The 22,706-nt window shown below is 42.2% G+C and overlaps 4 protein-coding genes across 6 annotated transcripts in view; 2 read left to right on the top strand and 2 right to left on the bottom strand.

The window, feature by feature from the left end:
• Window positions 1–22,706, bottom strand: part of stx18 (syntaxin 18) — a 293,868-nt gene that overhangs the window by 239,357 nt on the left and 31,805 nt on the right. The gene's annotated exons all lie outside the window — the stretch shown is intronic.
• Window positions 1–22,706, top strand: part of LOC132109343 (WD repeat-containing protein 1-like) — a 138,037-nt gene that overhangs the window by 85,456 nt on the left and 29,875 nt on the right. The gene's annotated exons all lie outside the window — the stretch shown is intronic.
• On the bottom strand, window positions 11,286–19,832 carry lyar (Ly1 antibody reactive homolog (mouse)). Of its 2 annotated transcripts, XM_059515342.1 has the most exons (9): window positions 19,543–19,832; window positions 19,303–19,439; window positions 15,602–15,716; window positions 15,423–15,530; window positions 15,252–15,335; window positions 14,224–14,458; window positions 14,055–14,144; window positions 11,577–11,662; window positions 11,286–11,453 (listed from the first exon to the last, which is right to left on the bottom strand). In XM_059515342.1, the coding sequence occupies exons 2-9, from the start codon at window positions 19,422–19,424 to the stop codon at window positions 11,316–11,318; spliced, it is 978 nt and encodes a 325-aa protein (XP_059371325.1). In that variant the 5' UTR covers window positions 19,425–19,439; window positions 19,543–19,832; the 3' UTR covers window positions 11,286–11,315. The 2 variants fall into 2 exon arrangements, with proteins under 2 accessions (XP_059371325.1, XP_059371326.1); XM_059515343.1 differs by lacking the exon at window positions 19,543–19,832 and having other exon boundaries at window positions 19,303–19,458.
• zbtb49 (zinc finger and BTB domain containing 49) overlaps window positions 20,563–22,706 on the top strand; it is a 5,643-nt gene continuing 3,499 nt past the window's right edge. Inside the window, exons 1-4 of the mRNA XM_059515344.1 lie at window positions 20,563–20,928; window positions 21,014–21,176; window positions 21,949–22,182; window positions 22,492–22,706. The exon at window positions 22,492–22,706 is cut by the window's right edge and continues 98 nt beyond it. Coding sequence (XP_059371327.1) covers window positions 20,726–20,928; window positions 21,014–21,176; window positions 21,949–22,182; window positions 22,492–22,706 — 815 coding nt within the window. The 5' untranslated portion in view covers window positions 20,563–20,725. The remainder of the gene's footprint in view (window positions 20,929–21,013; window positions 21,177–21,948; window positions 22,183–22,491) is intronic.

Genomic DNA, 22,706 nt, shown 5'->3' with positions numbered 1-22,706 from the left:
AATGCAAATGATAACTCTGAAGTGCCTCTGTTTTATTATTATTCATAAAAACTACCTCAAGTAGTTTTAGTGTGTGTTTAGGTGCTTGGCAAATCAGAAAAGCATTGGTGTAGAGACAGCGTTCATTGTACTGTATTTGCTGGATTGAATGGAGGGTTGTGAAGTATAGAACAGTGCAAATATATAAATAAATAATTAAATTCCTAACATAAATAGATCAGTGACAACTCATTATTTTACATGACATGAAAATTGCTGCTGTTTACTCCTAAAAATAAAGCTTCTTCATCTGCAGTTTGGGAAAGGACCTTTAACATCAATGCAGTCTTTTCACTGAACAAAATATATTATAATGGAAAAGATTATGAAAAAATATGGTTCTTAAAAAGGTTCTTTGGGGAAACGAAAATGGTTCTTTGATGGTACTGATGTAAAAAAAAAAGAAAAAAAAGTAAGCTTTATTTTAAGAGTGTGTTAATTATAAGCTTTTTTCTTCCCTTTTTCCAACAGAAGGAAGGATTTCAGTGGTGCGTGTAAATGATGAATACTCACAATTCAGCCTAATAAATGATTTATCACTGTCCAAACCCAGAAAACAACTAAACAATTGCATTAAAGTAAATTAAAATTCATTGTCACGAAATAGAAATCCACCAACTTTTTTCAAAATCATATTTTTGTGGACATTTCATCAGTGCATAAGAAAGCTCACAGCTTTTAATCTAAACATCATAACTGGATCTTCTGTCTGGTGACATGTAGAGGATTTCTCCAATCATTTAGCTCTTAAACTCCGCCCCTCATCTGAGAGCCACACCCACATCTCAATATCCAATCAACATCCGATGCACAGATCCAAGCTCCACCCTACATTTATTGTTTCTGATACTCCATTACGCTCAGATATATTTCATCTCCACTTCAACAGATGTTAAGTCTATTCAACAAAGACAGACCCAAAAGAACTAGTTAATTATAGACCGATCTCGAATCTCCCTTTTCTGTCCAAGAAACTAGAAAAGGTAGTATCCTCACAATTATATTCCTTCTTAGAGAAAAATGGTATATGTGAGGATTTCCAGTCAGGATTTAGACCGTATCATAGTACTGAGACTGCTCTCCTTAGAGTTACAAATGATCTGCTCTTATTATCTGATCGTGGGTGTATCTCTCTATTAGTTTTATTGGATCTTAGTGCTGCGTTTGACACAATTGACCACAACATTCTTTTGCATAGACTTGAACACTTTGTTGGCATCAGTGGAAGTGCATTAGCATGGTTTAAATCGTACTTATATGACCGCCATCAGTTCGTAGCAGTGAATGAAGATGTATCCTATCGATCACAAGTGCAGTATGGAGTACCTCAAGGCTCAGTACTAGGGCCGCTACTCTTCACGCTTTATATGTTACCCTTGGGAGATATCATCAGGAAACATGGTGTTAGCTTTCACTGTTATGCTGATGATACTCAGCTCTATATTTCTTCGCAGCCCGGTGAAACACACCAATTTGAAAAACTAATGGATTGCATAGTCGATATAAAAAACTGGATGACGAGTAATTTCTTACTGCTAAATTCTGAAAAAACAGAGGTGTTAATTATAAGACCTAAAAACTCTGCTTGTAATAACCTAGAACACTGTCTAAGACTTGATGGCTGCTCTGTCAATTCTTCGTCATCAGTTAGGAACCTAGGTGTGCTATTTGATCGCAATCTTTCCTTAGAAAGCCACGTTTCTAGCATTTGTAAAACTGCATTTTTCCATCTCAAAAATATATCTAAATTACGGCCTATGCTCTCAATGTCAAATGCAGAAATGTTAATCCATGCATTTATGACCTCAAGGTTAGATTATTGTAATGCTTTATTGGGTGGTTGTTCTGCACGCTTAGTAAACAAACTACAGCTAGTCCAAAATGCAGCAGCAAGAGTTCTTACTAGAACCAGGAAGTATGACCATATTAGCCCGGTCCTGTCAACACTGCACTGGCTCCCTATCAAACATCGCATAGATTTTAAAATATTGCTTATTACTTATAAAGCCCTGAATGGTTTAGCACCTCAGTATTTGAATGAGCTCCTTTTACATTATAATCCTCTACGTCCGCTACGTTCTCAAAACTCAGGCAAATTGATAATACCTAGAATATCAAAATCAACTGCGGGCAGCAGATCCTTTTCCTATTTGGCGCCTAAACTCTGGAATAACCTACCTAACATTGTTCGGGAGGCAGACACACTCTTGCAGTTTAAATCTAGATTAAAGACCCATCTCTTTAACCTGGCATACACATAACATACTAATATGCTTTTAATATCCAAATCCGTTAAAGGATTTTTAGGCTGCATTAATTAGGTAAACCGGAACCGGGAACACTTCACATAACACCCTATGTACTTGCTACATCATTAGAAGAATGGCATCTACGCTAATATTTGTCTGTTTCTCTCTTATTCCGAGGTCACCGTAGCCACCAGATCCAGTCTGTGTCCAGATCAGAGGGTCACTGCAGTCACCCGGATCCAGTACGTATCCAGACCAGATGGTGGATCAGCACCTAGAAAGGCCCTCTACATCCCTGAAAGACAGCGGAGACCAGGACAACTAGAGCCCCAGATACAGATCCCCTGTAAAGACCTTGTCTCAGAGGAGCACCAGGACAAGACCACAGGAAACAGATGATTCTTCTGCACAATCTGACTTTGCTGCAGCCTGGAATTGAACTACTGGTTTCGTCTGGTCAGAGGAGAACTGGCCCCCCAACTGAGCCTGGTTTCTCCCAAGGTTTTTTTCTCCATTCTGTCACCGATGGAGTTTCGGTTCCTTGCTGATGTCGCCTCTGGCTTGCTTAGTTGGGGACACTTCATCTACAGCGATATCGTTGACTTGATTGCAAATAAATGCACAGACACTATTTAACTGAACAGAGATGACATCACTGAATTCAATGATGAACTGCCTTTAACTATCATTTTGCATTATTGACACTGTTTTCCTAATGAATGTTGTTCAGTTGCTTTGACGCAATCTTTTTTGTTGAAAGCGCTATATAAATAAAGGTGACGACATGCAGATGGTGTTTTAAAGAGCAGATTTCCTATTGTATCTATTGTGTCTCTTGCTCTGGCTACTGTGTATAGACCACCAGGGCCGTATACAGAATTCCTAAAAGAATTTGCTGATTTCCTCTCAGACCTTCTAGTTACAGTTGATAAGGCACTAATCATGGGAGATTTTAATATTCACGTTGATAATACAAATGATACATTAGGACTTGCGTTTACTGACCTAATAAACTCTTTTGAAATCAAGCAAAATGTCAGCGGGCCCACTCATCGTTTTAATCATACACTAGATTTAATTATATCGCATGGAATCGATCTTACTGATGTAGATATCGTACCTCAATGTGATGATGTTACAGACCATTTCCTTGTATCGTGCATGCTGCGTATCTGCCACATCCGTACCGAGGACCTGAAGTTTGTAGATACCAGCTAATCCTGCTGAAGACGAAGGCAGGGCGGAGTCTACCCCAAAAAAAAGAAGAAAAATGTAATACGTACCAGAAGTATTTCTTAGAAGATCCTGGAACATGAACAAAAGAGATACATTGAGATAATTAGCCAGACATAAGAACACAGTATCAGATTATAGCTAATCTATTAGCTTATATGGCAAGGAAGATGGACTGCAGAAGCTCAGAGAGAGTAGCACCCATAGAATAGAAAGTGATAGGGGCCACTATAGACCAGACAGTAATAGAGATCCATGGGCCATACTGAGAGTAAGACCCCGGCGGGCCACGGAGGAAACAGCCCTAGTTCCTAGGATAGCAAAATCCACTAAAGGAGGTAGAGCTTTCTCACATTTGGCTCCCAAACTCTGGAATAGCCTTCCTGATAATGTTCAGGGTTCAGACACACTCTCTCTGTTTAAATCTAGATTAAAAACGCATCTCTTTCGCCAAGCATTCGAATAATGTATCTCTTAAATTGTGACTGTAGTTGCATCTGCATTTTTATTCTTTAGCTTGGGTTAAACTAATTAACTTTACTTTGTTGGCTCAGCAGCTATGCTAATGATGTCTCTATTTGTTTCTCTGTTTCTGCTGGATCTTCATCCCGTGGTAACTAGGATTTACACAAGCTCCAGTCTGGATCCAGAACACCTGAGAAGAGATGATGCTGACCCTCAGAGGACCCCAGATGATGCTGACCTTGAATCAACAACAGAACTAACAATTATTGCTACATGTGTGACTGCATCATATAATAATTGCTGTTAATAATGTTCATCGTCTGGCTGACTACGTCTTGTATTCAATATAGCTACTACTAAATATTGTAGAAACATAATTTTCTGTAAAGTTGCTTTGTAACGATTTGTATCGTAAAAAGCGCTATACAAATAAACTTGAATTGAATTGAATTTCCAGCAGAAGCAGTGATTGTTGACTGTGAGCAGCTGAGCGTCACCTGTGGCGGGGTCAGGAGGTCAGGAGGTCAGGTGTGGATACTGTACTCTCTAACACAGCTCAGATCTGCTGTCCTGGCAGCTGGAGACTACTGCACTTCAGTCTGTTCTGCTCACATTTCATCTCTTCTTTCAGTCTACACTGCAAAACTATCCGTAAAAATAGGCCACAATCAGTCTTGGGTGTAATTAGTTACTGTAATTGAATGACAGTTACTTCTTATGTAACTGATCTTACTGTGTATAGATTGTAGAACATTTATATACAAGACAATAGTGGATTTAAAATCAAAATGTAAAGTCTAACCTTAAAATTCTTGCTTTTATGTACCCTTTTCACATTAAATACTTTGGTGAGTTAAAAAAAATATTTACTGTAGTGTATTCAGTTTAGTGTCCAATTTAGTACCAACGAGTTTGTAATTAGAATGAATATTACTGGGATATTGGCTGTTTATTATTACATTAAAATCACATATTAATGTCTTATTTTAAATCTTTAATCCTATCCGACTCTTAAAATTAACAACTACTTTACTAAGTATTAATCAGCAGTAATTAGGAGTATATTGAAGTAAAAATCATAGTTAATAATTAGTTAATAGTGTGAATTGGACTCTAATCTAAAGAGTGTCCAGAATAATTGATGTAGTTGTCTGAAAGAATTAAGAACCGTTTCATGTCTATCCTTGTGTGATTAACTCCTCGAGGTTGATATAGGATTTAGAAAGTAATAATTAATTACATACTTTTTGTACAGTAATCTAATTACTCTGTTGAAGATGTAATTAGTATCTTGTAATTAATTACTTTTTTAGAGTAACTTACCAACACTGGGCACAATATATTGTGTAATTTTAAGGAATTTATCTGTATTTATTTCTTACAGTTGTTGTATCAATATTTTGAATTTTACACTTCATTGCATTGTGTTTATGAGTTACCAGAAATCTCTGTAAAATTATTGGATGATGTTGTGTGTAATGATGCTCTCAGACCATTGATGGACTCCAGATCATTCTGAGAGAAACAAGACAGAATCTACAAAAGGTGAATTGAGGCTTGTGATGTTTCTATCTCTGACTCTGGAAAACTCTCCTAAATCAGTGCAGAAGTCTGATTGATGAACTGCTGTCTGATTCACAAACGAATGCAGTGAGGCCTTCAATATCCAAATATGATTCAACTGAATCAGATCTCTAGATCCACAGCGATTCACTTACCTCTTATCTCCAGCAACAGACCCGGGATTGTGTGTGTGTGTGTGTTTGAGAGTGTGTGTGCGTGTGTGTGTGTGTGCATCCACGGATTCAGCAGAGTATCATGTTCTGAGCCCAGCTTCACGCTTCATAATGCGGCTCATTCAGCGCGTCTGAACCTCAAACTCCAGCAGTGTGTGCCAGATATTCTGAGAAAAATCTGAGCGCATTTGATTCTCACCCAAACACACAATAAAACCAGACTTCCATTTCCTCCGGCCGCGGGAAACCTGCTTTCTGCTCGTTTCCCAGAGGCCTCTGGGGCAGCGATGAGGAGAACAATAGTGTTCTGTGAGGAGCTTTATCAGAGACGTATACCTTACACACCGCACACACAGCTCTGGTTCTGATGGGGTATCAAGAGCCGATGGCTCAACATTTCCCACTATCATTGATGATGAATGAAAGGCAAGACGTTCATGAAACGCTAACGTTACGTGTTAAAAACACTCAAACTCAGCATTTGGCCTGAGCACATGAGAATGAATCTGTTTAAAGAGCAATCTGTTATCATCTGCATGTCGTTCCAAACCTGTATTATAACATAAAACATGTTCTGAAGAAAACTGGGAACCAAACAACTTCCTTTTTGTTCTACAGAAGAAAGAAACTATTACAAATTATTAAAATTTTTTACAAACTGTTCCTTTAAACAGAAGTTCACTCGCACGGTTCTTCTGAGGAACACACAAGGACATGTTGTGATATACAGTATACAGGTGCTGGTCATATAATTCAAATATCATCAAGAAGTTGATTTATTTCACTAATTCCATTCAAAATTGAAACTTGTATATTATATTCATTCATTACACACAGACTGATATATTTCAAATGTTTATTTCATTTAATTTTGATGATTATAACTGACAACTAAGGAAAATCCCAAATTCAGTATCTCAGAAAATTAGAATATAACTTGAGACCTATACAAAGACAGGATTTTTAGAATTTTTTTTAGAAATTTTTAGACACAAGGAGTGCGACAGCTGAAACCCATGTCTTGCACACGTCTGTGTGTAGTGGTTCTTGAAGCACTGGCTCCAGCTGCAGTCCACTCTTTGTGAATCCCCCACATTTTTGAAAGGGTTTTGTTTCACAATCCTCTCCAGGGTGCGGTTATCTCTATTGCTTGTACACTTTTTTCTACCACACCTTTTCCTTCCCTTCGCCTCTCTATTAATGTGCTTGGACACAGAGCTCTGTGAACACACTCCTTGTGCAAGGTGTCAATGGTCATCTTCTGGATAACTGTAAGGTCAGCAGTCTTCCCCATGATTGTGTAGCCTACAGAACTAGACTGAGAGACCATTTAAAGGCCTCTGCAGGTGTTTTGAGTTAATTAGCTGATTAGAGTGTGGCACCAGGTGTCTTCAATATTGGTTAAGGTTAGATTTCTGAGAAATATGGAGTCAAAATAATGCCGAATATATACACAAAAAAGTAAAGTTTTGCCAAAGAAAATTAAGTTTTGCAAACGAAAATTAAAGTATTCAGGAAAATAAATTTGCTTTTTGCAAAAAAAAAAAAAAAAAGAAATTGCAAAAGAAAATAAAGTATTGGCAGAAAAAAACAAAGTTTTGCAAACAAAAATAAAGAATTGCAAAACATAAATGAAGCAGCGTGAAAGCAATTATTTTGCAATACATATTTTCCATGGTCATATCTTTCATTTATGTTTTGCAATTCTTTATTTTTGTTCTCAAAAAACTAATTTATTTTCCTCAATACTTTAATTTTCGTTTGCAAAACTTTATTTATTTTTTATATAAATTATTTGCGTATATATATATGCCATTATATTGACTCCATAGAGAAAGACTGTTGAAAGAGGATTTTACTGAGAACCAAGACAACTTGTGGCCAATCACCAGTAAGGGGCGTGTCCCCTCATGATGGGGGAGGTGCTTGTGCTGCATTGGGTGTTTGTGGTATTGGGGGCAGAGCTATCAAGAAAGGGGTTTGTTTTGGTGATTTCACATTTCTCAGAAATACTGCACATATAAGTTTTGAATTAAGAATAAAGTCAAGAATATCTTGCACTGTAAAAAAAATTTCACTCATCCAATTAAAATAAATTAAGGTAATGGTTCACACCTACATTTTATAATTTGAGCCAATGAAAAATAATGTGCTGGTCTGTGTAACCACAAACCTTTACACACACAAAAAAAAAAACAAATATGTCTTAGTTGAGCTCTTAATAAAAAATATTTATATTTATCAATTTTTGAATTAAAAAAAAATTATTGAAAGATAAAACAAATAATGGTAAACTGAATTGATAGACAAATGATTAATTGGATGAGGTACTGCTCAAAAACCTTTCTCAGTGTGGATCCCCAAGTGCATTATGGGTGTTGAAGTTTTTCCTCCCTTTTTCCACCAAAGCTGCTGCGTTTCTACTTCATAGTAGCGATGCACAGATAGCATTTCTTTCAGAATGAGACGGATACGATACTTTTATTTTTGGTACTTGGTGTTAGCCAATAATTGTATTTTCATTGTATAAGGAATTATTTTTAATGGTTCAAGTGGTAGAGCATTGTGTTAGCAGCGCAAGGTTGTGGGTTCAATTCCCAGGGAACACATGTTAGGTAAAAACTGTTAGCCTGAATGCACTGTTAGTCACTTTGGATAAAAAGCAGCTGCTAAATGCATACATTTTTAAAAATACTGGGAACAAAAACCAAAAGAACATATGTATAATGTTAGTTGGCTTAGTTCATTTAGCAAATAGATATACCCTTCAGTTATTTTGACATTTAATTATGCCTATTAAAATGTATTCTACAAGCTTTGGTTACTTTCACTGTTCATGTTCTTGCTCTGCTGAAAAGATGTTTTCTTGTAATAATGTAAGGAAACACTCATTATCCTATAGCCTACATACATTTGTAATAGTGATGCACATATTTTCTGAAACTTAAATCTATTTCCCAGTTCAAAACCCTTACAAAAAAACCTTACAGCAGATTAATAAACCAGTAATAATATTAGCATTGTTGTGGAGTAACATAACAGAATTACGTTATTTAATTGCAAAATAAATGAAACTGTAATCGGTTACAACTACTGAGAAAAATAAATAACGCAGTGGAATTAAAATACAGTTACTTATGAAAATGTTAATGATTGCAAAGGGGGTTACATCTGAATATTTCCACACACATAAAGATTTAAAGATTTAATTGATTTCTTTCATTAATTGCATTGACTGCTCTTAAATACAAGACGTGAATGTTTCAGGAGTTTAGCACATGGTTATACAATAACTGTTTTATTCCCTATTCGGGTTTATGTATATGCTTTATAATTTTAGATTAACAGTTTTCCCCCAAAGCATTGTTAGATGCCAGTGTTTCCTGTCATAACTCAATCAGAAGTAGCTCTTTATCATATCTTTGTCTGTTGTTATGATCTGAAACCTGTATTTAACTTCAGAACGATCTGAAAGTTAAAAGTGGTGCTTAAGTCTGATTTTGTGGTGGCTGTGCTTTCAAACCAAATGATTATAATATTAATTGAGGTAATGAAGGATTGTGAAAGTCTGGCAGTAATCAGAGTCGAGTTCCACTGAAAGATTAACCCGGCCTGCTTTACGTGTTTCAAAATGATTAACAGTTTCGCTAGAACTTAAGAAAAGTAATTAAAAAGTAATCAATTACTATAATAAAGTAATTGAAATAGTTACACTAATTATTATATTTTAAAAGGGTAACTTGTAATCTGTAACCTATTACATTTCCAAAGTAACCTTCCCAACACTAAATATGATGCGTGAAGGCTTGTAAGGTTCATGCAGAAGCGGCGATTAACATGAGCTAGCTGCGCTCAAAGCGATTCGATTACAGCTAAGCGCGGGATCAGGGCCGCACATGGGCATCATCTGTGTGTGTGTGTGTGTGTGTGTGTCTAACAGGCAGCTCTTTCTCCAGCTGGAAACTGGACTGCAGTGAGTCGTGACCCGAGGGTCTGTGCAGCGCTCGCACCTGTATAGAGCCTCTGTGCGGCGGCCAACTGACCCCTGCCCCACGAGAGAAGGAATGTCCCACACAAGAGTCGGATTCAGCCCTCACACCCCCACCTTTAACAGCTAATCCCTCCGCGGAGCTAGCGGCGGAACACACAGCGCGCACCGGTTCATGCACTTACACACCCTTCTGCGGTGTTTAGAAGCCCCCCCGATAGCACACGGACATCACAGAGCATTGAATAAGAAAACAAACGGGTAGCCAAAGACGACGGTGTAGGATGAGAGTAATGTGAGAAGATTTCTTTGATAAAGTGAGAACCCTAGCTGCAGAGGTCTGGATATACTGGAGCTTATTCAGTGTTGTGTTTGGTAGACCGTAGAAAAGAGAATTACAGCGGTCGAGTCGAGAAGTGATGAAGGCTTGACCCAGTGTCTCAGCATCATGGATATTTAAGAAGGGACGTGAGCGAGCGATATTACAGAGGCAAAACAAGGCAGATTTAGTGAGTGAAGAAATATTAGGTAGGAAGGAGAGAGAGGAGTCAAAGATTATACCCAGGTCTTTAACAGTGGTAGGGACGGTCGAGCCAAGATCTCAGCAATGTTAACATGGTCATCCAAGTTACTGGTCATCCAAGTATTTATATCATTAATACAAGCTGATATAGAGTTGGTGGGAAAGGAGAGTTGTGTTGAGGGCTGATGTGGAGCTGGGTGTCTGGGTCATCTGCACAGCAGTGGAGGTTGAAGCCATGATGATGAATAATGTTAAAGGGAGCATATAGATGATGAATAGTAGAGGCCCAAGAACAGAGCCCTGGGGAACACCGTGAGAGACATGAGCAGTAGAGGACTCAGGACAGCGATGTAGTGCTGACGGTCAGACAGGTAAGAAGTAAACGAAGATAGAGCAGCTCCAGAAATACCAAGAACAGAGACATGAGATGAGAATTTATGAGAGATGGTGTCAAAAGATCAGAGGAAAGATCTGACAGAATTAAAATGCTAATGAGCTTGAGTCAGTGGCCATAAGGAGGTCATTGACAATCTTAAGAAGTGCTGTGAAGAGTGTGAAAACCAGACTGGAAACATTCGCAGAGGTTATGAGATTACAAATACAACTGAAGTTGAGCGGCAACAGCATTTCCAAGTAGCTTTGAAAGAAGCAGAGGATTTGAGATCGGTCTGTAATTGGCCATATCAGAAGGGTCAAGGCCTTTAAAGAAATGAGAAGTGAAGGAGGCCGCAGACTACGCACAATTACATTCATCTTAAAGCAATGAAGAGCGCATCTCTATATTTATCTTGTGTGTCCTCTTAAGATGAAAAGAACTGGTTACTATAGTTTAACCATGATAATTGTAGTACTTTTCTTCTTTGTTTTGTTTTATAACTGCACTGCCTTAATGTTGTGATGTTTTGTAGAGTTTAATAAAAAAAATACATTTGAAAAAAAAAAAAAGATTCTTGATACACACTCCAAAGTCCTGATTTATTTTATTGATAATGTTCTCAGACTCACACACCAGACTGAGACGGACGCGAGTTCACCCGCAGCTTTATTACAGCTAGAGATGAAGACGATGATGAAGATGTGCATCATTTCACCAGTCTGACTCGGTCTTTGAGGATCTTAAACTTGGGGTTGTTGTTGATCTTTCTGTTGAACAGAGACAGAAGCTCTTCTTCAGATCTGTAGTTTGAGTCTCCAGTGAAAGAGTAATACGCCGCTAAAACCTGCAGAAACACAGAGTCAGCAGACGTCTGGAAGAACAGCTCACTCATGAGACATGAGACAGAGTTCAGTTCCAGCGTCTCGCTCAGATTCTGACCAGTCACATGTCTTCAAGTCCAGCTCACCTTCTTGCGGAGTTTCTTGACAGCGAGTCCGTCCTCCGGAGCGTTTCTCAGAACTGCCTTTATCGTCCCTTTCCAGTTAAACTTCCCTGAAAAACCATGTCAGAAGATCCGGATCAGTGATGCTTCGGTCATTAATCAGACGCTACTGAATCCATATTTATATTTATATGACACACGATGCTATTAATCTCAACGCACTCAGAATAAAATCATCTGCACTATAATCCATATTTCATGCCCATGTTTGTTAATGAAGTGTAATACAGCAGTGGTGCATTTTAATCTACAAATCAACAAGATTCAGTTCGATTTGGTGAACTGGTTCAACTGCTTCACTGAGAAGATCTGGTTAAATAGAAAGATTCGTTCACGATCTGGACATCAGACGAACATGGGGGTGTTTTTGAACAAGGTGTTTTAGGGGGGAGTGATTGACTCTTAACTTTGATAAAGAATATCTCTATGGATTTAAGACTTTAGTCTTTACAACTTTACAGATCTTCTTTATGCACCAAGAGCTTGTAACACTCCAAAGAAAAAGTAAAAATTTAAAATTACATCATATGATCCCTTTAAGGAAAAATGACTGGAATCTAGAGCTGAAACAACGAATCGATTTAATCGATTAAAATCGATTATTAAAATAGTTGTCAACTAATTTAGTCATCGATTCGTTGCTAAATAACTTTTATTTGCCGTAAGCGGCTCATTTCGTGCATATTTCAAATCTGCGGTGACCAAAGTGTGGCAGTAATGAGCCACCGGAGGTTTTACTCAGCCAGTACAGCAGGAGAAGTAGCGAATAGCCAATAGCTGGCCTTGTTTTATGTCACGTGCTTCCCGAGCAGCGTCTCTGCAGCCATAGACATCATATGATGTCTATGTCTGCAGCATTCAGCGTGATGTGGGAGTACTTTACATTGAGCCTTCAAAAAAGAAGAGTAACCTGTAAACTCTGCACTACTGAACTGTTTAAGGGGACGTTCACATATCGCGTCTTTTGCGCGCTCATGTTCGTTATTTCCAACACCGCACCGCATCGAGTTAAAAACATTTAAACTTTTCAGAATGCAGCAAGCGCATCGCGGGTCATGTGACAAGAACTAACCAATCAGCTTCATCCTTTCCCGTAACAACGTTAAAAGCTCAGTCAAGATGAAAGGAACAGCTGATCATAGTTGTATATGGATTTCCATTTTGAAATAAATTTAGTAGCAGAGCTACTGCAAGCGATTTATTTGAGCTGCAAATCCATTTATCCTTTGCTGAAATTTCCGCGTCTTCAAGGAGAGAGCACGTCATGGTTGCTTAGCAGAGGCAGACGCCTCAGGGGCGCTTCTGCACGAGCGCTTTGGAAAGAAGGAGAAAGCGGCGCGCCTAGCGTTTTCCACGCGTTTTTAGGCGCGATTTGTGAACGGCCCCTAAGACTTTCATTTGTGCAGATTCTCCAGTACAATGTTGTTTGCAAATGTTTAGTCGTAAAAGCTGATAACATTGCTTTTTAACAGTTAACATTTAAAGCTTTACAAACATGTTCTGTGATCAGTTTGTCGTTTACCAGTTCAAAATTCAGTCGTGCAGCCTAAGTATGACTGAATGAGAGAGGTAAATGTTTAAAGATATTTGAAATGCACTTTTTTTTTCTAAGTATTCACTGCTCTTTTTCACACAGCAGGTTTTTTGTGTCCGATTTTTTTTTTCTGGACAACCTTCTGATGGATTTTACTTTAAATTGTGAGTTTCATTCAGGTTTCATGCCATTGGCACTTTATTCGAAGGATTGTTTACAATTTCACAGCAAAAGCTATAAAGCTGTTTCCCAGTAAATAATAAAATACAATGCACTGCAATTTTATTCTGTTTTATCCTTATTCTTCGTGAAAATATGTTCTGAAAGATTCCTTAAGCTTTGTTCGGGATGTAAAACTACTTTAGGAGCTCTAAGGACTGCCATGGTGAAAACATTATTTGAAATCTACTTGTGAAATTTGCTAGAGTATGGGTCAGTGTTCTGATTGCAGAAGAGTTCGACAAAGGATTACTAACACAATAAAACAACTTCAGGTATATTTGTGATGAGGATATGACAGTGCAAAATGGTTAAAATCTCTTAAATCTATGCTGAATGATAAAGACCATTTATTAATAATTTACCTGGGGAAAAAATGGAAAAAACTAAAATATAAGTACATAAACCGATTAATCGATTAATCGTAAAAATAATCGACAGATTAATCGATCATCAAAATAATCGTTAGTTGCAGCCCTACTGGAAAAGTTAAAAGAATTAAAAAACGTGAAGTGTTTGTCATGTTCTGACCATAAAGAATAGTTTAAAACCACAATTAACCATCTGGTTTTAAAAATGTGCCTTTAAACTTGAAAGAAATACAAATGTGACATTTATCCTGATATTGTTTGGCCATATCTCCCAGCTCTTCTCTGACTGATATCAGACATTATTATGTGGTGAAATACCTGTAGAGTTTGATTCAGACTCTTGGTTCACTGGCTCCTCCCCCTCATGATTCAGACTCTCTGGCTCCTCCCCCTCATGATTCAGACTCTCTGATTGGTAAACACACAGGAAGTGAATAAGAGGTCACATGAGTACAAACCGTCAGTACGGCACTAACACAATGCTTACCATCAACTGCCTCCTGTTTTCTTTTCTTCTGTTTTTTGTTGCTCTTTTCGTCTGCGTTCTGTCCGTTCTGTTCTCTCTCCTCTCGTTTCCTCTTTTTTCTCCTCTGTTTCTCATCTGTGTTTTCTCTGTTCTGCTCCTCTGAATTCTCATCTGAAGTCTTTCTCTTGTTCTTCTTATCTTTCTGCTCCTCTCTCTTGTTTTTGTTCGCTGTCTTATGGATGGTTTGGTTGCTGTTCTGAAACATCATGAAACAAGCGATGCACTTTTATACAGTAATCTTATCATACACAGAAAAATAAATACAAATTATGTAATAATTGTAAAAAAATGTTTGAGTCTCTTCTGCTCATCAAGGCTGCATTTATCTGATCAAAAATACAGTAAAACACTGAAATATTACAGTTTAAAACAGCTGTTTTCTGTGTGAATCTGTGTTAAAGTGTAATGTATTTCTGTGATGCTCCATTTTCAGCATCATTCCTCCAGTCTTCAGTGTCACATGATCTTCAGAAATCAGAATAATATGATGATTTACTGCTCAAGAAACATTTCTGATTATTATCAGTGTTGAACACAGTTGTGCTGCTCAATATTTCTGTGGAAACCATCATACATTTTATTTTTCAGGATTCACAGATGAACAGAAAGTTAACAAGAACAGCATTTATTTGAAATATAAATCTTTTGCCACATTATAAATGTCTTCACTGACACTTCTAATGAATTTAATGCATCGTTAATTTTATTTTATATTTTTTAATTACGTGCCCCAAACTTTTGAAGGGCAGCACAGCTGCGCATCACAGAAATAAATTACACTTTACATATATTCACACAGAAAACAGTTGCTTTATATAATAATAATTCACAATTTTTACTGTACTTTTATGAAATAAGTGCAGCCTTGATTAGCAGAAGAGACTTCTTTCAGAAACATTTAAACATGCACACCATCAGTTTTCATTGTTGAAGTTGGTGTGAAATGCGATCTGGATGTAAACTGGTGATGAAGAAGGTTAAACTCTTACACTGTCGACAGTCGTTGAGCAAATCTCCCAGACCTTCTCCAGTAAACACGGGGTGTTGATCTTCAGACAGTTCTTCATCCAGTTCTGCACGTGAACAAACCAGTGGTTAAAGATTCAGCACTCAATCATCAGATCGAACCAAACTCTGTCACAGCTGTCTCAGACCCTCACCTCAAACTTGGCTTTCTTACGCGGCACATTATTGTGAGTGCTGACCACCTGCAGGACCTTCCAGATGCTGGGCTCAACGTCAGGCTGCTCCATGGCCTGCTGGATCCTCTGGAGAAGAACACACGCATGAGTGACCAGACTAACCCATCAGAGCTTCACAGACGTTCAGCTCTGCTCACCTGAATCCACTGCTGCTGCTTCACATCACCCTTGTTCGCCTTCGCCTGGAAGTCTTTACCGCCGTACTTCTGGTCTTCACTGATGCACTTGTTGTGGTTCTTGTAATCATCGCCCCTGTGAACAAACAATAATATCACTATCATCACCACACACCCTCACCATCACCACACACATTCATTATCACCACACAGGCTCACCATCACCGCCACACTCACATCACCGCACACACTCGCCACCATCACCGCACACACTGACCACCATCACCGCACACACTCACCACCATCACCATCACCGCACACACTCACCACCATCACCGCACACACTCACCACCATCACCGCACACACTCACCACCATCACCGCACACACTCACCACCATCACCGCACACACTCACCACCATCACCGCACACACTCACCACCACCACCATCACCGCACACACTCACCACCATCACCGCACACACTCGCCACCATCACCGCACACACTCGCCACCATCACCGCACACACTCGCCACCACCACCATCACCGCACACACTCACCACCATCACCGCACACACTCACCACCATCACCGCACACACTCACCACCATCACCGCACACACTCGCCACCACCACCATCACCGCACACACTGACCACCACCACCATCACCGCACACACTGACCACCATCACCGCACACACTCGCCACCATCACCGCACACACTCGCCACCATCACCGCACACACTGACCACCATCACCGCACACACTGACCACCATCACCGCACACACTGACCACCATCACCGCACACACTGACCACCATCACCGCACACACTGACCACCATCACCGCACACACTCACCACCACCACCATCACCGCACACACTCGCCACCATCACCGCACACACTCGCCACAATCACCGCACACACTGACCACCATCACCGCACACACTGACCACCATCACCGCACACACTGACCACCATCACCGCACACACTGACCACCATCACCGCACACACTGACCACCATCACCGCACACACTCACCACCATCACCGCACACACTCACCACCATCACCGCACACACTCACCACCATCACCGCACACACTCGCCACCACCACCATCACCGCACACACTCACCACCACCACCATCACCGCACACACTCACCACCATCACCGCACACACTCACCACCACCACCATCACCGCACACACTCGCCACCATCACCGCACACACTCGCCACCATCACCGCACACACTCGCCACCATCACCGCACACACTCGCCACCATCACCGCACACACTGACCACCATCACCGCACACACTGACCACCATCACCGCACACACTGACCACCATCACCGCACACACTGACCACCATCACCGCACACACTGACCACCATCACCGCACACACTCACCACCACCACCATCACCGCACACACTCACCACCATCACCGCACACACTCACCACCACCACCATCACCGCACACACTCACCACCATCACCGCACACACTGACCACCATCACCGCACACACTCACCACCATCACCATCACCGCACACACTCACCACCATCACCGCACACACTCACCACCACCACCATCACCGCACACACTCACCACCATCACCGCACACACTCGCCACCATCACCGCACACACTCGCCACCATCACCGCACACACTCGCCACCATCACCGCACACACTCGCCACCATCACCGCACACACTCGCCACCATCACCGCACACACTCGCCACCATCACCGCACACACTGACCACCATCACCGCACACACTGACCACCATCACCGCACACACTGACCACCATCACCGCACACACTGACCACCATCACCGCACACACTCGCCACCATCACCGCACACACTCGCCACCATCACCGCACACTCACCACCACCACCATCACCGCACACACTCGCCAGCATCACCGCACACACTCACCAACACCACCATCACCGCACACACTCACCAACACCACCATCACCGCACACACTCGCCACCATCACCGCACCCACTCGCCACCACCACCATCACCGCACCCACTCGCCACCACCACCATCACCGCACACACTCACCAACACCACCATCACCGCACCCACTCGCCACCATCACCGCACCCACTCGCCACCATCACCGCACACTCACCACCACCATCACCGCACACTCACCACCACTACCATCACCGCACCCACTCGCCACCATCACCGCACCCACTCGCCACCATCACCGCACCCACTCGCCACCATCACCGCACACACTCGCCACCATCACCGCACACACTCGCCACCATCACCGCACCCACTCGCCACCATCACCGCACACACTCGCCACCACCACCGCACACACTCGCCACCATCACCGCACACACTCGCCACCATCACCGCACACACTCGCCACCATCACCGCACACACTCGCCACCATCACCGCACACACTCGCCACCATCACCGCACACACTCGCCACCATCACCGCACACACTCGCCACCATCACCGCACACACTCGCCACCATCACCGCACACACACTCAACATCACCGCACACACACTCACCATCACCACCGCACACACTCACCATCCTCACCATCACCGCACACACTCACCATCATCACCGCACACACTCATCATCATCACCACACACTCTCACCATCATCACTGCACACCTTTAGCTCAACACACGCTCATCACCACCGCACACACTCACCATCATCACCGCACACACTCACCATCATCACCGCACACACTCACCATCACTGCACACCTTTAGCTCAACACACGCTCAACATCACCGCACACACTCACCATCACCGCACACACTCACCATCACTGCACACCTTTAGCTCAACACACACTCAACATCACCGCACACACTCACCATCATCACCGCACACCTTTACAACCACGACCATCACCGCACACACTCACCATCACCGCACACACTGACCACCATCACCGCACACACTCACCATCATCACCGCACACCTTTAGCTCAACCTCACGCTCAACTTCACTGCATGCTCGCCATCATCACCGCACCCACTCGCCATCATCACCGCACACACACTCACCATCATCACCGCACACACACTCACCATCATCACCGCACACACTCACCATCATCACCGCACACACACTCACCATCATCACCGCACACACTCACCATCATCACCGCACACACTCACCATCACCACCGCACACACTCACCATCACCACCGCACACACTCACCATCATCACTGCACACCTTTAGCTCAACACACGCTCATCACCACCGCACACACTCACCTTCACCACCGCACACACTCACCTTCACCACCGCACACACTCACCATCACCACCGCACACACTCACCATCACCGCACACACTCACCATCATCACTGCACACCTTTAGCTCAACACACGCTCATCACCACCGCACACACTCACCATCACCGCACACCTTTAGCTCAACACACGCTCAACATCACCGCACACACTCACCATCACCGCACACACTCACCATCACTGCACACCTTTAGCTCAACACACGCTCAACATCACCGCACACACTCACCATCACTGCACACCTTTAGCTCAACACACGCTCACCATCACCGCACACACTCACCATCACTGCACACCTTTAGCTCAACACACGCTCAACATCACTGCATGCTCGCCATTATCACACACACTCAACCACCATCATCAGCGCAACACACGCTGAACACCAGATAAACTCCTACCAGAAGTCTTTGCTGCAGTCGATGCAAGACAAAACCTGACAGGCGCGGCACTTGAGCACGTGTTTCTCCACTTGAGCTTTCTTCAGAGACTCGCCGCAGGCATTACACGTGAAGACCACCATCCTGAAGACCAGCAGCTGATCCCGAGAGGAAAACACACGCCTTCAGTCTCACTGCACCCACTGAGTGCTGTATGTAATGTTATATCACAGATAAAGAGTGATTAATGTGACATGTTACCTGTGATCCTGCACCTTAAGCTGGTCTGTGATTCTCTGATGAAGAACAGCGGCCGATCTCTAATTACCTTCTTCACACGCGTGTTAATATATCACTCAAGTGACTCGGTTCGCCGGTCCGGTTCTCTTGATGCCCGTGAGCGAGTCTCCGGTATCTACTTAACCAAAGTCCTTTTCTCTAACTTAACTTGTCGTTGTTTAAAGTAACACGGGACTGAAACGCGCGCGAGTCTCTTGAACCACGCGTTGCCACTCTGTTTTCTCCCCGAACGGAAACAGGAAATAATACAACTTCCGCAAACACATGAAAAAAAAATAATAAAATAAAAAATTCTGCGTCCCAGTATGCATACTATCGATCCTAAATTGTATACAATATAAGCAATTTTGTCAATATTATTTAGGGCTGATAGAGTGGATAGTTTGCACATTGGGACGCAGGAAAAAAAATAGCAGAACGGGGATTTAGAAAAATAACGTTTGTATACTGGTAATAATATATATATATATATATATATATATATATATATATATATATATATTAGATGTAATCAGTGTATATGTATTTTTCATTAATATTTTGAATTCAACTATTTTCATTTGAATCATTTGGGGGGGGGGGGGGGGGGGGTTGTAACATTACTACGCACGTTCATTTATTTTTTTAGTTTTAACTTTTTATTTAGTTATTTTTGTGCTTCAACTTACGTCACGTAGTTGCCAATTCTCTTTTTAGTTAAGTTTAAATTTTGCATCTAACATTTATAATTTATTTCGTTTCCGCTTTTTTAAATTTGACAAAAAGGTATGAAATATGGAAAAAAAAAATACAACTCATAATAAATGATTTTTTTTTTTCAAACATAACCTAATCTACCAATAATAAAGTGTATTTTATAATTCTGAACGTAATGTGCGTAATGCATAAAAAAAGAAAGAAAAATACTTTTATTGTGAAAGAGGAAATGACGTGATGCGCCCAGTGCCTGTTCATCAGAGTGAAAGGTAAGATGAAAGAATCTTTCTTCATTCTGCTTTATATACACACGGGGGTTGCTTTAATTTTACTATTATTGTAATTCTGCATATCAAAGACACAAATGTTTTTACAAGGAAGCAGTGAATGATATTTAGTAAGTCTGAAACTAAGCAAGCCTCACATTAAGCTGCTGGAGATGTGAAACATGATGAACTCACAGAGCGTGACCGCGCCGCGTGCGCGTGCGTCTGCGCAGATGGACAGCGTGAGCAGCCACAGCGTGTACGTGCTGCAGCAGCTGCAGGAGCAGCGCATCCAGGGCCTGCTGTGTGACTGTATGCTGGTGGTGAAGGGCGTCTGCTTCAAAGCACACAAGAACGTGCTCGCGGCCTTCAGCGCGTACTTCAGGTGAGGCCTGCGTGACGTCAGTGGCGTCAGCGGCGCGCACGCTTCCTCCCGCTCCCGCTCACCTGCACGCACCTGTGCTCCGCAGGTCTCTGTTCCAGAACCATCCAGCGCAGAAGAGCGATGTTTTCCACCTGTCCATCCAGGACGTGGGCGGCATCGGGCAGGTGTTGGACTACATGTACACCTCACACCTGGAGCTCAACCAGGACAACGTGCACGCGCTGCTGGAGATCGGACAGAGCCTGCAGGTCACACACACACACAAACAAACACACAAGTAATGCCTCCACGTCATATAATTAAGATATAATGTCTGGTAACAGAACAACTTGTTTGCAAAGTAGACTAATACCCCAAACCTGTTAACAGGAAGTCTTGTCTGGTACCCAAAATGCCCAAAACTGTATTAACAGTCTTCTATCTGCCCAGAAGTGGACTAAGTGTTGATGAAAAGGAGCAGAGTTTATTGAATAGTCTTAGTTGTGTAAGTTTCAATGCTCAGACTTCATCTGACCAACACAAATCATACAAGTAATGTTAAACGTGACTGATGAAAACAACATCCCATAAACCTTGAGTTTCCACGAGCATCCCTCTTATCTCTTATTCCTGAAGACAAACAGCGTTGAAACCACACAGTCATAAGATTAAACAATGATGGAAAAATAGTATAAAAAGCAATAATATAATATAAAGAACTAATCAAAAAATTATCAATTAAATTGGTTTGTAAGTTATTCTAAATTATTATATAACTAAATGGAACAATAAAAATGTTTAAATAAGCATTAATAAATGAATTAAGAATAAGTTAATAAATTAATATAAAGATAGAAAGTAAAACTACACAAATATTTGGTTGGTTTCTTAAAACACACACTCCGATCCACGCACTGGTACTGAACCACTAGCGGCGCCAGGATTTTTATTGCCTCCAGAAAGCTGGATTGGCCAGTTCAAATAAGCCCTATAGAAATAAGCGTGACTTGACCATATTTATAAATGCTGACGGTGTTTCAGGTGTTGAACATCCTAAACATGTGCCAGGCGTTCCTGAAGCCCTGCGTGTCGACCGAGGCGGCTCACTATCAGGACTGTGTGATCGGAGGATCGTTACCGTCAGACACCGATCTGCACAAGCCCCTGCCTCACGGATACAAGCTCAGGAACTTCTACACCAGACAGTATCTGAAGCAGAGCTGCAGCTTCCCGCCGGAGGAGCCACTCCAGAGCAGTGTTCCTGCGGCAGACTCCGCCCACCCGTGCAGCTCAGACTCCGCCCACCCGTGCAACTCAGACTCCGCCCACCAGTGCGGAACTGACTCCGCCCACCCGTGCAGCTCAGACTCCACCCACCCATGCAACTCAGACTCCACCCACCCGTGCAGCACTGACTCCACCCACCCATGCAACTCAGACTCCACCCACCCGTGCAGCTCAGACTCCACCCACCCATGCAGTCAAGACTCCGCCCACCCGTGCAGCACTGACTCCACCCACCCATGCAGTCAAGGCTCCGCCCACCCATGCGGCTCTGACTCTGCCCACCTGCACATCCTTCAGCCAAAGAAAACTGTTTACCTGAAGAAGTTCAACTACCTGCGCTCACACATCAGTGCAGAGGATGAGGGCGTGCAGCACGGTGACCCACAGGGGACCACTCCCACTGGCCCCGCCCACACCTCTGACCTCTCCATGACCTCTGACCCTGCAGAAGTGTCCGAGCTGAAAACAACACCTACGGCGGAGCCTGATGTCCTGATAGGTCACGTTGAGAG

Source organism: Carassius carassius, chromosome 29 (genome assembly GCF_963082965.1).
Source record: "Carassius carassius chromosome 29, fCarCar2.1, whole genome shotgun sequence".
NCBI lineage: Eukaryota > Metazoa > Chordata > Actinopteri > Cypriniformes > Cyprinidae > Carassius > Carassius carassius.
The sequence above is the reverse complement of the archived record's forward strand: the minus strand, read 5'-3'. Positions and strand labels throughout refer to the sequence as shown.

Excerpts from the sequence above, each read along its gene's own strand:
- lyar (XM_059515342.1), bottom strand. The coding sequence starts at position 19,424 with ATGGTGGTCTTCACGTGTAATGCCTGCGGCGAGTCTCTGAAGAAAGCT. Across the intron at positions 14,145-14,223 it reads AAAACAGGAGGCAGTTGATG|AGAGTCTGAATCATGAGGGG; the intron begins GTAAGCATTGTG and ends TTTACCAATCAG. Across the intron at positions 11,454-11,576 it reads TCAAGAAACTCCGCAAGAAG|GTTTTAGCGGCGTATTACTC; the intron begins GTGAGCTGGACT and ends GTGTTTCTGCAG.